The 13,688-nt window shown below is 45.2% G+C and overlaps 2 protein-coding genes across 5 annotated transcripts; one reads left to right on the top strand and one right to left on the bottom strand.

The window, feature by feature from the left end:
- The first annotated feature begins 61 nt into the window (after nucleotides 1-61).
- On the top strand, nucleotides 62-6,301 carry ZBTB8OS (zinc finger and BTB domain containing 8 opposite strand). Of its 4 annotated transcripts, none has more exons than XM_042015404.1 (8): nucleotides 62-389; nucleotides 1,489-1,681; nucleotides 2,941-2,965; nucleotides 3,512-3,633; nucleotides 3,833-3,915; nucleotides 4,178-4,230; nucleotides 4,387-4,423; nucleotides 5,069-6,301. In XM_042015404.1, exons 2-8 carry the CDS (start codon nucleotides 1,594-1,596, stop codon nucleotides 5,153-5,155), a joined length of 495 nt encoding a protein of 164 aa, XP_041871338.1. In that variant the 5' UTR covers nucleotides 62-389; nucleotides 1,489-1,593; the 3' UTR covers nucleotides 5,156-6,301. The 4 variants fall into 4 exon arrangements, with proteins under 4 accessions (XP_041871338.1, XP_041871340.1, XP_041871341.1 ...); XM_042015406.1 differs by having other exon boundaries at nucleotides 62-319; XM_042015407.1 differs by having other exon boundaries at nucleotides 62-269.
- Nucleotides 6,302-8,534: 2,233 nt separating this feature from the next.
- ZBTB8A (zinc finger and BTB domain containing 8A) lies at nucleotides 8,535-13,365 on the bottom strand. Its single transcript, XM_042015775.1, has 3 exons — nucleotides 12,164-13,365; nucleotides 11,036-11,205; nucleotides 8,535-9,638 (listed from the first exon to the last, which is right to left on the bottom strand). Exons 1-3 carry the CDS (start codon nucleotides 13,104-13,106, stop codon nucleotides 9,306-9,308), a joined length of 1,446 nt encoding a protein of 481 aa, XP_041871709.1. The 5' UTR covers nucleotides 13,107-13,365; the 3' UTR covers nucleotides 8,535-9,305.
- Between the last annotated feature and the right edge of the window lie 323 nt (nucleotides 13,366-13,688).

The following is a 13,688-nucleotide window of genomic DNA, read 5'->3' on the forward strand; positions in this document are numbered from 1 at the left end:
CCAATCAACGAAGGGCAAGGGGGCGGGGACGGGAGCGCGCGCGACGGTCACGTGGGCGGCCTCCCCCTGGGAGCCCCGCCATTTTCCGGAGCGTCCCCAGCGCGCCCTTAAAGGGGCCGCGTCCCGCGCTGAGGGGCGGCGTGTTCGGGGCCCGGTCTTGGTTCCTGCTCCTCGCTCCCGGTCCCCGATTGGGAAGAACCGTGGCTACGGCTCCCTCCAGTCGTCACAGCTGTGGGCAGAGCGTGTCGGGGCGGGACTGGACCGGACCGGTGCGTGTGTGGGCCGAGGCCTCGTTCCAGGGCCGCCCGGACACCATCGGGTATCCTCGGCATGTTATTAATTCTCAATAATCATAAATATATTCCCTTTTTCCACAATTCAGTGTCGCGGTGAGTTTCAGAGATGTAATATTTGCTGGTTCTGGTTGACTGCTGAGGGTAACCCGGGACCTGACTATCCACAGCTGAGGCTTAACAGGTTTAAAATCAAGTATCAAATCAATATCTGGGTTTATTCCTCAAGAGATATCCCGACTTCTCAGTTTCAGACTTCTCCTTGCAAAGCACCTGATATTTACCTGGAATTACAAACTGGATATCCTATGTCTTGATTTTAAGCTTTGGAGTAAGAATTAACTCCTGTGTAAAAGGTATGGGATACCTGTAAATTATTTGCATTGTTTGTGGAAGTGTTGGGCTCAGCTGTGGATAAATCTTATGATGCACAAAAATATTAAAGAATGGTTATGATGTCTGGAAATCTGGAGAGGAGAATTAATTAGCCTGAAGTTAATCAGGTTTTTCAGTTCGTGTCTGTTGGATTTACAAATGAACAGGAAAGCAGCAACTACTGAGATCAGGTCTGAGAATCTGACTTTTAAATTGGGCAGTTGATACAGTTCTTTAGGGTTTTTTTTTTTTTGGTTGGTTTTATTTTTAAAAACTGCCAGAAAAGGGACACAGGAAACCCTTTGCACTTGGGTGACAGCTGGATTTGCCACGCACGTGCTTCTAGGTCTGGAGGTTTAAATGTAATCCTTGTCCTAAGAGAACACGACTTCCCTTTTGTTCCTGAAGAAAAATCCTCTATAAGGTCATATCAGGGGGTTTTGGGCGCAATGGCATTTCAGGTGTGTGATGTACAATGGGCTGAGCACCCTTAAAAAATGTTAATTAGAAGTTAACCTAAAGCGTGGAAGTTTAATTCACGTTACAGCTGTTTCCATCAGGGCTGTATTTTATTATTTGTGAACGAATGGAATGCTCAGTGTACACAACAAGGAAGAAGAAACATCATTCCTCCCAGAAAAGGCCAAAGTCCACAATTTCCTTAGGGAATGTTTTCCCTTGGCTCTGCTGGCTGAGCAAACATCAGCTCGTGGCTGTGGGATTGAACTCCCAGCTTCCCCATCGCCCCCCTGGTTTGACACCAGACGACTGAAATCACCCGAATTTAGCACTCAAGAGGAATTCTCCGTGTTCTCCACAGGTTGAACACTCCGTGGCCGTGTTTCCCCAGCAGCAGGAAGTGAGGGAGAATTCCTGGATCTTCCCCAGCACCAGGAAGTGAGGGATTCTTGCAGAGCCCTCAGCGATGGCAGCCGAGGACAGGGATTACAACCTGACCGAGGAGCAGAAGGCTGTGAAAGCCAAGTACCCCCCTCTCTGTAAGAAATATGAATGTGAGTATTTTTAATATTCTTTTATATTATCCTGATGCAGCGTGGGTGTGACAGTGCAGTTGTGAGGGCAAGGACGATGACAGGAAATACAGAAATGAGAAACCAATTGTTTTCATCATGCTTTTCTTGTTATGGGCACTGAAAAAAATCATGATGAAAATAAATTAAGTCTCACCTTGAAAACTTTTGCTCTTCTGAGCCCTTTCTTAGCAAGGCAACCCATTTTTCTACCTCTCATGTGGGAAGAGACATTCAAAAGTGTGCTGGTCTTGTGTGTGGTGTTTTTACTAAAGGTGATTATCTCTGCCTTTCCCCACCCCTGGAATGTCTCCTAAGAGGATGTGGGTGGCAGCCCAAGGGCTAGCTTAAGGCAGGAGACCATTCCCTGCCTGTTTTCCATATTACCAGTGTCTGTCTGGAGGGACTGTGTCTGTTACCTCTGTTAGAATTTATATTTTTAGGGCCTGTTCAGATCTTTATTTGATAGAAGTGCAGAAATACGGTGACATATCACAGGAGCCATAGCTGGAAGAGGTTTTATCCTTCTTTTACATCCAAAGGAATTTGTTTGCTTTAGAGACTGTTGTTCAGAGCCCTTTAATAGTGTGTGAACTCTCTAAACAGCACCAGAAGAATTTTTTTCAGTTGAAGTGATCATGGTGTGGCATTTATTTCACATCCCAACTTAGTTCTGCTGTAACTTTGCATTTCTTTCATTCCTCTGAATAAATATAAATGAGGTTCATGTAAAACTGGATACATGCTTGGCATGTTAATCATGCTTCATGAGTAAAGTTTGCCTTCTGTTTTATATTACATCCTATATTTTAAATTCTTCTCTTTGCATAATGGCTGCTTTTGGGTGTGGACAGGTAGATTTCCTCACTGAGCTGAAAATATTTGCAAATCTCATCCTCTGCATGAATAACTTCTAGTCCTGCAAACTTCAGCATAAACTCTTTACTCCTGGTTCACGTTTCTTTTTATTGGAGTTAACTTGTGGAAGCCTGTTGGGTTACAACAGCCAAACCCTGCACTGACATAATCACATTAAACAGGGGTTTTTTTGCTGCTTGGCAGAAATAATCCAAAATCCCACCTGTGCTAAATGTTTCTAATGTACAGATTTATCACACCTGCAGATGAATGCAAAAACGTTCTGTTAGAAAATCAGGTATTGATGTATTTTTTTTTTCTTTAATCCTCATGTTATAAATACTTCTGGTGACATCATTCCTTTTCTTTTCGCTTCCCCTCAGATTTGGATCACACAGCAGACGTGCAGTAAGTGTGGGCAGCTGGGATTTGGATGACAAATTGATTATTTCTCACACTGCTTTAAGCCTGGAGTAACAGCCAAGGCCACTTTGCAGATGTAACACCTTGTGGAGCTATGAAATGTCACTCACTGGGTGCTTTGATGGTCGATTTTGTTCCTCCTTTTGGGGCACCATAGAATCATGTTTGGTTTCTTTTCTAATGTTCCCATGGTGCTTCTGAGTAAGCCTTTGTGTTATTTGGAAATGTCTTTTGAAATCTCCTTCCAAACTCCTCCTTTTAAATGAAATTTCTTCTGTGGGGTTTACTTTTATAGACACCAATTAGCCATATGAGGAAAGACCTTTTTGCTGACTGGTAAAACATTTATTTTCCATGTTCTCCCAAGAAACTCTTCTCACAAACTAACAGAAAAAGAAGGTGGTTTTTGCTCATTCACCTTCTCTGCATTAATTCTCATGTTCTGATTGCTCACCTGCAAGTTACTTTGGGGCTGTTTCTTTTTGTTATGACCCAGTATTATATTCCAGTAATTATTCCATGTGTTTTTAGGCTCCATGCCTGGGGAGACACGTTGGAAGAAGCCTTTGAGCAGTGTGTTATGGCCATGTTTGGCTACATGACAGATACAGGGACCGTGGAACCTGTGGATACAGTGGAGGTAGAGGCAGAAGGTGAGGACTGCACTTCTTAAATGGAAAATTATGAGAGGGAGAAAGGAACCAAAAATCTGAATCTTTACATTTAGTCTCACTGCAGTTAATTAAAATCTAACTAAGCATCACAATCTGAATCTCCTGTACATCTGAGGTGCTCTTAAAAATGTTTTTTTTGCTGAGACAATCACCTGACATCTCTGCTTCAACCACACAGGGCATGACATGTTGTCTCTTCTCTTCCACTTCCTGGATGAGTGGCTGTATAAATTCAGTGCTGATGAGTTTTTTATACCCAGGGTAAGTGGTCTGGTTTCATTTTTTTCCATTTGTAGCACGAGGCTGTTCCCTAATAATCCCAGCTCTGAATGTAATGGGATTTTAGGGGAAAAAGGAACACCAAAAAAATACAAGGCCAGGTTGGATAGGGCTTGGGGCAACCTTGGCTGGTGGAAGGTATGTAAACAGTAGAAAATAACCTTTGTAAGTGGGATTTACTGTGAATTTCTGCCTGAAGATAGAAGGTGTGACTGACACATTTCTCCTCCCACTTTCTCTGCAGGAAGTGAAAGTGCTTCACATCGACCGAATGCAGTTCAAAATAAGATCGATTGGGTGAGCTTAAACCATTGTCTAAAAATGGATTGTGGACTTCACCTGCTTCCTTTGAGGCTTTCACTATTCTGTGCTCATCACTGAAACTAATTATCACATTTGGTAAATATTACCAAAATTACAACCACCTCTCTCCTTTTGTTTTTGCCTTTACAGGTGGGGAGAAGAGTTTTCTTTGGACAAACACCCACAGGTAGGCAGTGGTTCCTCTTTTCCATTTTAGGAGGGGAGGTGTAGTGTCCTTTAAATCAGACCTCCAGAGATCAAAATAGAAACGTGGCTGAATGCTACCACTGAACTCAAGATCTCACTTCCTGCATGTTTTTTGTGAATGTGTCCCTGAAACTGTTGGCCTAAGCATGACTTTTTTCCTCAGCACTAGCAAAACTCAACAATTGGCTTCCTTTTTGTGATGTTGGTAACACAGAAAACCAATCTTTATTCAGAGTTTGTGTGCTTGGGTTCCACATTTACTGGTAGAGCCTTTTGCTTAGTCAGTTTTTGCTTTTTTCTGCTTTTTTTTTTTCCTAAAGAATTGCTAGAAGCAAAATCTGATGTCTTTACCTGTGTCATTTTTAGCCTAGCAAATGTTGGTCTGTCAGAGGTAAGAGGAGGAATTTGTGGTATTGAGAGGATATAAAATAAGGGAAGAGTTCCCTTTCCACTGTTTGGCCTGGCCATTAGTATGGTAACTTCCTTATTCATCAGAACAAATACAGTTACAGCTTTTTGGAGGAAAAAAATGGATAGCATTTGAGGAAAGTGCTAAGAACTGGGGGTTATGAACTGATAAAAAGTATAAAATTTAGAAACTCTATGGTTTGTGTCTCTTTCCTAGGGCACAGAGGTCAAAGCCATAACTTACTCAGCAATGCAGATCTGTGAAGATGAAAAGCCAGAAGTCTTTGTCATCATTGATATTTAAAGCAAGAAGAGTGTGGTTGAGTGGATATTGGTCATCATCTGGCAAAAGCCCCCTAAAACTGTAATCCCTGTGGGAAAAAACAAAGGAATTGGCCAGTTAAAACCAGAAATTGAAGGGAGTGATTGCAGGGAATGTCAGCCAGTGAGAAAGAGAATAAGAAGAATTAATTGGGGTTTTGGGGGATACGGAGAAGGAGAGGTTTGTACAGGTTGGAAGTATCCCAGGAATGCTGGCAGTCATCTTTTAAGGCTGCTAAATGTGCTAAGGGCTGTATGAAATACAGAAATTGGTGGAGCTGATAACTAAAATACTCCCTTTTTGCAGGGTGGCAGGAGATAATGTTCATCTAGATTGATTCCATTTGCATATTTCATGTTCTAATTCTGGGCTGACGTCCCTCCTCCATTTTACATAAATCCGAAATAGCTGCAGCAGCTCAGATGTAATGTCGAAAAAAAAGAAAAATCGGAGTGTTTAAAATTAGACACCCAAAAAAACGATGCCAATTAAGCAAACAAACCACCACATCTTTTAAACGACTTAAAAAAGAAGTCGTGCCAGCAGGTGGTGCTGAATTGCTGTAAATAAATTGCCACGTGAAATCCTAAAGCCTTGTGACCGTGTACCTGGAATCCTCTTATCACCTATGAGAACTCTGGAAAGTTGGCAGCTTTGCTGCTGTGGTGGAAGGGGATGCACCAGGTTGTAAAGGGATGTTCCAGGTTCTCCCTGGGTTCATTCCCAACTCTATGTTGTGAAAACGGAGTCTTTTTTAAAAAGCAGATGGTTTGGATCAGTCTTTTAGAGAGGACAATACAGACCATCTTTTAATGTCAAAGGATTATGGGCTTCATTGAATCAGAGTTAATCAAAAATAATCAAAGTTGTGTTGTTGTTGTTTTTAAATGGGATGGCAAGTGTGCATTACCTGCTGTTTTAATTTAATTTAAAGGTGAAGAGCACAGGCGTGGCCTGCTCTGTTACTGTAAATGCTCCGAGTGCCTTTCTCTGGAGGTGGTGTCTCATCCTATAAAGTCATCTTAAATAGTTCTGGTTTAATTTCCATGTTGTAAAGACTGAGGGATAAAACCCCTCTTATTTTTTTAAGCAAGCCTCAATGCCGAAATAAAACTTGGACTGAAACAATCAATGGCTTTGTGAGTGATTTTGACCGGCCAATTCAGACACAAATGAATTACACATGTGCTTTGTTCCCTGCTAAGGTGAGCAGACACTTATTTTATCAGTAAGAATTGCAACGTGCGAGTTTAATGGTACAAAATAAGTGTGATTTTGACAGACTGGGGTTTATTCCTCCTCAGGCAGAGCCCTGGACGCAGTGAGGGCATGGCCGCCATTGCGGCCCCTCAGAGGCCGCTCTGGAACCTCATTGGCTGGCTGCGTCACGTGACTGGGATCGGCCAATCGGGCGTCGAGTTGAGGTGGCGCTTGTTCCCCACAGCCTGAGGGGCTCAGCGGGGGCTGAGAGTCAGTGGCTGTGGGGACACGGACACTGACTGAGGGGCTGGGCTGAGGGTATGTGGGTATGGGAACATGGACACTGACTGAGGGGCTGGGGCGGAGGGTCAGTGGCTGTGGGGACACGGACACTGACTGAAGGGCTGTGGGTGAGGGGCTGGGGCGGAGGGTCAGGGGCTATGGGGACACGGACACTGGCTGAGGGGCTGGGGCTGAGGGGCTGGGGTGGATGGTCAGGGCTATGGGGACATGGACACTGACTGAGGGGCTGGGGCTGAGGGTCAGTGGCTGTGGGGACATGGACACTGACTGAGGGGCTGTGGGCGAGGGGCTCGGGTGGAGCTGGGGCGGAGGGTCAGTGGCTATGGGGACACGGACACTGACTGAGGGGCTGGGGCGGAGGGTCAGGGCTATGGGGACATGGACACTGAGGGGCTGGGGTGGATTGGTCAGTGGCTGTGGGGACATGGACACTGACTGAGGGGCTGTGGGCAAGGGGCTGGGGCTGAGGGTCAGGGGCTATGGGGACATGGACACTGAGGGGCTCAAGGGTGGAGCTGGGGCTGAGGGGAGGTGGGCACAGGGGCAGAGGGGCTGTGGGGAGGCGAGCGAGGGGCTGGGGTTATGGGGAGATGGGCACAGGGGGCTGAGGGGCTGTGGTGAAGTGAACAAGGGGCTGAGGGGTCAGAGCTGGGTCTGTGGGGAGGTGGGTGTAGGAGCTGAGGGCAGCCTTCCTTTATCTCAGCTCTCTAAAACATGAGAGAAGAAATTTACGTGGTTAAATTTTAACTTTGTAGACAAATGCTGAGGTGCCCCAAGATCAGTCCCAGGCTATAGTAACACACTGAAGTGCTCTACTCTTTGAAATACTGACAGGAGCTTGCTAGGAAAACATTTGGAATTAACTAAGTGTTATTAATCTTTTTTCTTTTTCCCCCCAATATTTATTAAGTACTTACTACAAGACAGGCCTTAAATTCACCTTGTTCATTTGCACAGCTGTGGTAGTGGCAGGTTTCAGCTCACAGTGCTGCTCTCCCAGGGCTTTACAGGAGACCACTGAGACAATTAATTACTTGAAGGTGGGTAATTAAAAAACACCCTTAGACTGCAAACCCTTTAGGGGGATGTCAAAGGATCCTGTTCATGCAGGGTAGAGTGATGAAGTACTTGGAAAAGACCTGCACTGGTGGTTACTAAATGTACAAATCTCAAGGAAAACTGAAAAAGGCTGGAGATTGGGAGAGCATTAGGGAATTTTTCCAGAAGCTTGCCCCATTCTCAGTTTTCCTGAGTTTAATGGCAGCTGTTGGAGGCAGAGCCTGGATGTGGATCAATATGGCTGTTCTCAAATTCTCTGTGAGGAATTTCTGCTTTCTTGGCAGTAACTTCAGGCTACAGATGCTGCTACCGGGAAAGGAAACACAGCATCAAATGAGACATGAGACCAAACAGTGGCTCTTTATCAGGAGTACCCACTGGGAATGCCATTCTCTGCTCTCAGGCAGAAGGTTTCCTCTGTGCACTCCTTGAGCTTTTATTTTTTAATCATTTTAGTACCGAGTGTTTTTAGTTTCTCTACCAAGTGCAGGTTCTCTGAGCCAAGTGACTGGGGGAATAAATACGACTAAGAAAGCTAAAGAGACTCCAGAATTACAAAGGTTGCTTAACCTCTGAGGGAAATGGTGCTTATAAAAAATGTTTTCATGCTGTCAAGCACCCTAAAGTTATACAAGCAGGAGAGCCTTTCTAAAGTAGCTCCATGATCTTAAGGCATAAATGTCCCACTGAAATTCGAGGGACTTGGCCTCTTTATTCCTAGAGTAAGATAGATGGGTTTAAGCAAATCTTGCATCAATCCTGGAAAAAAAAAAAAATGGAAAAAACCTGACAACTGTACTTCCAGTGATTGCACTTTTATTTTCCTTGGAACCACGTTGGTGTATCTTTCTATAAAATTCACAGTACAAAAAAAAAGGCAAGTTCATACTACCCAAGTGCACTACAGATGCTCTGGTCACCTACTCTACTCTGGCTGTGGGAGTTCCTAAATCATGCTTTTCTCAACTATAAGAAGCAGTAAGTTCACTGAGAAAACAAATCTCTGGTAAATAGGTTCTTCAGCAGGAAGAATTCCACTTGTTTCCTTCGCTCCTTTCTTAGGAAGTTTCTGATGCCTTATGTACAAATTAATTACAGTATCAGCAAAAAAAAGTGGTTTAACATTTCTCAGCTGCTCACCTCAGTACGAGTTTTTCCAAAGCAAATCAGCAATATTTGTTTTTTAAAAATCTGCATCGTACAGAACCTTTGTAGAACTGTAAATTGATTCACACTTTCACAATGAGTGGGAGCTCTGAGCAAGTCTTCGATGAAATATAAAACAATTCTCCTAAATAGTTTCCAGATAATAAGTGAGCAGCTGGACTTCGATGTTCCTTGTGGGTCCCTTCCAATTCAGGCTATTTTATGATTCTCAGTACTTTCTGGATGACATTTAGAAGCAATTACACTGTTCCATGTGGGCAAAACAACTTGTTTCAGTCCAAATTTTGCTTCTCAGAATAGAATTTTAGCAATACTTCATTTTATTAAAAGTAGTAAACCAGCATTAGTTGGTAGGACACGAGTCATTTAATCTTGAACCCACCAATAACAAATACACAAAGATCTACCTAAGATTTGGCTTCACCTTTTCCTCTGCCTCATCTGGAATATCATCGTTATTGTGTCGGACAACCAAATTATAGGGCTCCTCCTCCATTGTCTCTTCATCTGATTTCTGCTCCTCCTCCAAAGCCCATTTGGGCCGTTTGTTGCCCGTGGAGGACACAGGAGAATGTTCAGATGCATCGAAATCCTCGGGGATGCTGTCAAAATTGGCTTCTGCCAAGCACTTGTGGCACAGTCTGTAGCGTCGAGTCCCTTGCTGGACCACGCAGCCCGTGAGCTCCGTGACGTGGCGCTTGCACTTCCTGCAGATCAGTTTGCCAGCTTGGTGGATCTGAAAGCATTTCAAATTTGGGAAGTCAGCCTTTGTGGGAACCCAGAGTGCCGAGAATATTTCTCTGCCTGTTTTTAAGGGTTCTTACCCCCCTGAACAACGCTGGTTTAGCTTCAAACCTTGGAAAACATTACCAACAGTCAGACAACAACTAGGAAATACAGTGGTGGGAATTAGGTGATAAACTAGGAAATACAGTGGTGGGAATTAGGTGATAGACTGGAAATACAGTGGTGGGAATTAGGTGATAGACTATGATTTAAGATTGTCACAGGGTGAAAAATTTAGAGGTTTTGGGCTTCTCTTTGTAGTAAATAGATGAGAGTAAAAAATATCAAAATGGAGGATTGTTGTTGTTCTCTAAACCTTCTTCTCCTTCTTCTACTACTCCATGTTCTGCAGTAAAAGTGGTTTGGGATGATTGGATAGAAAATTCCGCAGTTCCTGCCCGTGTTACTGAATAATTGGTAGGAAAGTGAAACTAATGGACGTTTTTAGTAATTATTGGTTAAAATATCTTTAAAAGGCTGTGTAAATCTTGATAGAGAGCCTTCACTCCTGCTTTCTGTGCTCTATGCTGTACCTGGGTCACGCTGGTGGCTCTGTTCCTCTGATAAGACTTCATAAACAACTATCTGGAAGCACTGAAACTCCAGGAAAAGTCTCAGTTTATCTTTGAAACTCCTTGCAAGGACTTTCAGTAAATTCTCTCCCATCAGGAGGGACTAGATTTATGGCATGGTGAAGTGTCAAGCCTTCATCCTTTTTTTAGACAGTGAAAACGTGCTGAATCGTGCTAAAAGAATGACATTTTAAATACAATTTGCCACGTTAAATAATGAACAATTCCAGCTGACGTGCTGCTTTTCTGGCGTTGGGTGTGAAATGCCTACACAGCTGCCACTGATGCCATGAAGATTTTTTGCCTTTTCTTTTATACCCCTGTTATACCTTTTTACAACTCCTGTATTCCCAGTGCTTTTTGCCTCCATTCTTGGACTTGTTTGTCAAGCTGAGAGACTCAACATTTTAGAAGCTTCGTAGCCGGGGATCAGTGTGCCCCAGAGCCCAAGGTCCTCTCCAGAACACATTCTGTAAACTCAGATAGAACCATCCAGGGGAAGGCTCCTTGAGGAGGGGGGCTCACTCGAGCCTCTCATTGGGGAATCTTTGATAGATCTGCTAATTAGTAACACCTAGAATGTTATACCCAATGTTGGGGGGCAGAGACACTCGGTGGGTGCATCTCAATGCATATGACCTGGACGTGTGCACCTAAGGATCCTTAAAATAAATACCAAATTAAAATCCCTTTTCCCCTTCTAACCGTGCATGACTCTTGATTTTAAGACCAGGGAAAGGCATCACCACCAGTGAACCCTGGTGGGTTTTCCTACCGTTTGGAAGTGGTTCCGGAGGTGCTCCAGGCGGGTGAACCTCTTCCCGCAGGCCTCGCAGGGGTAGGGCCGCTCCCCGGTGTGACACCGCAGGTGACGCTTCAGGTCCGCGCGGCGCTTCACGGTGTGGGTGCAGAACGGGCACTTGAAGCGCATCCGGGGCAGGTCACCTGGCAGGGACAGGGCACACAGCAGAGCCTGGATTGCTGCACTTTCATCAGTGTTCAGCTTCAAATACGTGATAGCTCTAATTTCCTTTAAATAGGAGAAATCTCCAAATATTTGGGATATTTGGATGCTTCTGTAAGTATATATTATATGTAAGTATATAATGATACATAAAATACAGGCTTTGGGGGATATAGATTTGTTAGATTTATATATACATATATTTCCCACAACTTCCATTTTTATTGTGTTAATTGGCCACTTGATGGTGTTTTCTTACTGACAATATTTTTTAGATATACAGGTGATCATAAATACGCAGCTATTTATATATAGCTGTCATATCTGACTCTTCCACCAGCTAATGGTTCATAGCTTTGACATTTATAATCTCTGTGTGATATATAAAGATGCCTTTAGCATATGCAGTTATGATCTACAGATGTGTTCATTTCCAACAGAATGCACGTGGGAATGAACCTGTCAGCTTTGTTCCACCCTCTCCAGGTAGGTGATATCAGCAGTGTGGCCAAACAGCCACGAAGCTTGGACTGGTTGGACCCCAAAATGCAATATCCCAGCAATGCCAGGACCTCTCATGTGAAGGACTCAGGTTGGACTGAGGTTGAACACTTCTGTTACTGCCAAATAGTGGAGAAATTTAGTCCTTCAGGTCCCCAAGTCAGTTACAGCCCTTGAGGCTTCATTAAACTCTACTTGGGCCCAAATAATCAGGCATGTTTTGGTTGAACTTTACAGAATACCTGGATCAGCCTGTCTCTCCCATTCCAATTCCCATGCCCTGTTCTGGCTGCAAAATCTTAATGTTAGCACTAAAATTGAGTAGACAAAATCACCTCTAATTCTAGGCATCATTTTGGTTTCTATGCAGCCATACAAATTCGCTCCAAATCATCACCTGAATTCTCCTAAATAAAACCAAACTTTTCCGTTGTTTACCTTCATTCCAGCTACTCATCACCCCTAAAATTGTGGGCATTGAGGTGTACAGTTCTTCTGCCTTTAACTCCATGAACTCGGGAGTTCTGGAAAGTTCTTGTTCTAGCTGAGTAACTGACCACCTCTTGGGTACCGCCTCTGCTCCGTGATGATATCCATAATCATCCCGATCCACGGCATTCTCGGCATCAAACTCGGCCTCCTCTTCCCCCCGGGAGATGTGACCGGAATCCGAGGCTCCGGCTCGCTCCGCTCTGTCCGATTTGCACCCTCCCAGCTCCCGGCTCTGCGACAGCCCCAGGTGCTTGCGGCGCTTCCTCGTGGAGCCCTGTTTCCTGCCTCTTTTGGACAGCTGGGTTTCTGCCCGCTGCAGGATCACCTGTGAGGACAGGTAGCTGCTGTAACTGCTCCAGGAGTTTTCATTCCCGTTAGGCTTTTCATCCGGGATCGAGTAGGAACGCCGAGGGTTGCTCTTTGCTTTCCTTCGGGAGCGATAAACAGTCGGGCGGGCGGGTTCAGTGCTCGCACTTTTGGCCGAGAGGCTGAGGTAATGATCCTTTTCCTTTTCATTAATATCCAGTGAGGACTTAATGAAGGTCTTACAGACATTGAGGATATCTGTCATCTGCAGATAGCTGGCAGCTGACATGACTTCGATCACATTCTGACCCGTTAAAGACAATATCCCTGAATACACAAAGTCCAGGATAACCATGAACGTCTCTGGAGAGAAGACCTCAAATGTGGCTATTGTTGGCTGACTCGTCTCCTTCGAGCTCTGCGAAAGGAGCATTTTGAAGTAGCCACTGCTGGCAAACAGCACATTGCGATGGGCTTTGAAGACCTTTCCCTCCACCAGGATGTTGCAGTCACAGAACAAGTCCTGCTTCCGCTGTTCGTTCAGCTGCTCCAGGAGGTGAGACTGGTGGGAAGAAATCTCCATTCCAGGCTGGAAGTAAGAGGAAGGTTTGCTGTAAAGGAAAAAACATCATCATGCCAATCTACATCAATGATGCTGAATCCTAATTTAAAGAGATGGCTCTCTTAAATTTAAAACAACTCCATCACATTCCCAATATATCTCCAAACTCCCTGCGGCTGCTACTCTGCAGAACAAGAGAGAAGAAACTCAACAACTCCAAAAGAGGTGAAAAGATATCCCAGCGGGATTACTCCGTATCCCAAAAGAACGAAAATTATGCCGACCAAGCCATGATGGTTCTCAGACTGGCCAAGAGAACTTGGCCCTCCCGCCGTGGGCAGAGTCGCGCCTGACGCGGGTCGGCGATGGGTGCAGCCTCTGCCCCGGCGCCTCGGGGCCGCTCGAATGCGGCGGCAGCGCCCCGGGGCCGCCGCCCGCCCGGCGCGGACCCCCCGGCATTGGCCGCGGCCGCCGTCACTCACCCGCCCGCCCGGCGGAATTGGCCCCTCGCTCCCCGGCAGCCCGGGACGCCCGACGGCGCCGGAGCAGCTCCGCCGGCGCCAGAGCAGCTCCGCCGGCGCGGAATCGCCTCCCGGCCCCGCT

This window comes from Corvus kubaryi, unplaced genomic scaffold, assembly GCF_017639235.1.
Source record: "Corvus kubaryi isolate FWS band 111438036 unplaced genomic scaffold, C.kubaryi_AGA036_p1.0 split3-37304, whole genome shotgun sequence".
Lineage (NCBI taxonomy): Eukaryota > Metazoa > Chordata > Aves > Passeriformes > Corvidae > Corvus > Corvus kubaryi.

Bases quoted from the DNA above. Each gene is read 5' to 3' on its own strand.
- ZBTB8OS (XM_042015404.1), top strand. From the start codon at position 1,594: ATGGCAGCCGAGGACAGGGATTACAACCTGACCGAGGAGCAGAAGGCT. The intron at 1,682-2,940 runs GTGAGTATTTTT...GCTTCCCCTCAG, and splicing joins TCTCTGTAAGAAATATGAAT to ATTTGGATCACACAGCAGAC. The intron at 4,424-5,068 runs GTAGGCAGTGGT...TCTCTTTCCTAG, and splicing joins CTTTGGACAAACACCCACAG to GGCACAGAGGTCAAAGCCAT.
- ZBTB8A (XM_042015775.1), bottom strand. From the start codon at position 13,106: ATGGAGATTTCTTCCCACCAGTCTCACCTCCTGGAGCAGCTGAACGAA. The intron at 11,206-12,163 runs GTAAACAACGGA...TGTCCCTGCCAG, and splicing joins GATGAGTAGCTGGAATGAAG to GTGACCTGCCCCGGATGCGC. The intron at 9,639-11,035 runs GTAGGAAAACCC...AAATGCTTTCAG, and splicing joins TCCGGAACCACTTCCAAACG to ATCCACCAAGCTGGCAAACT.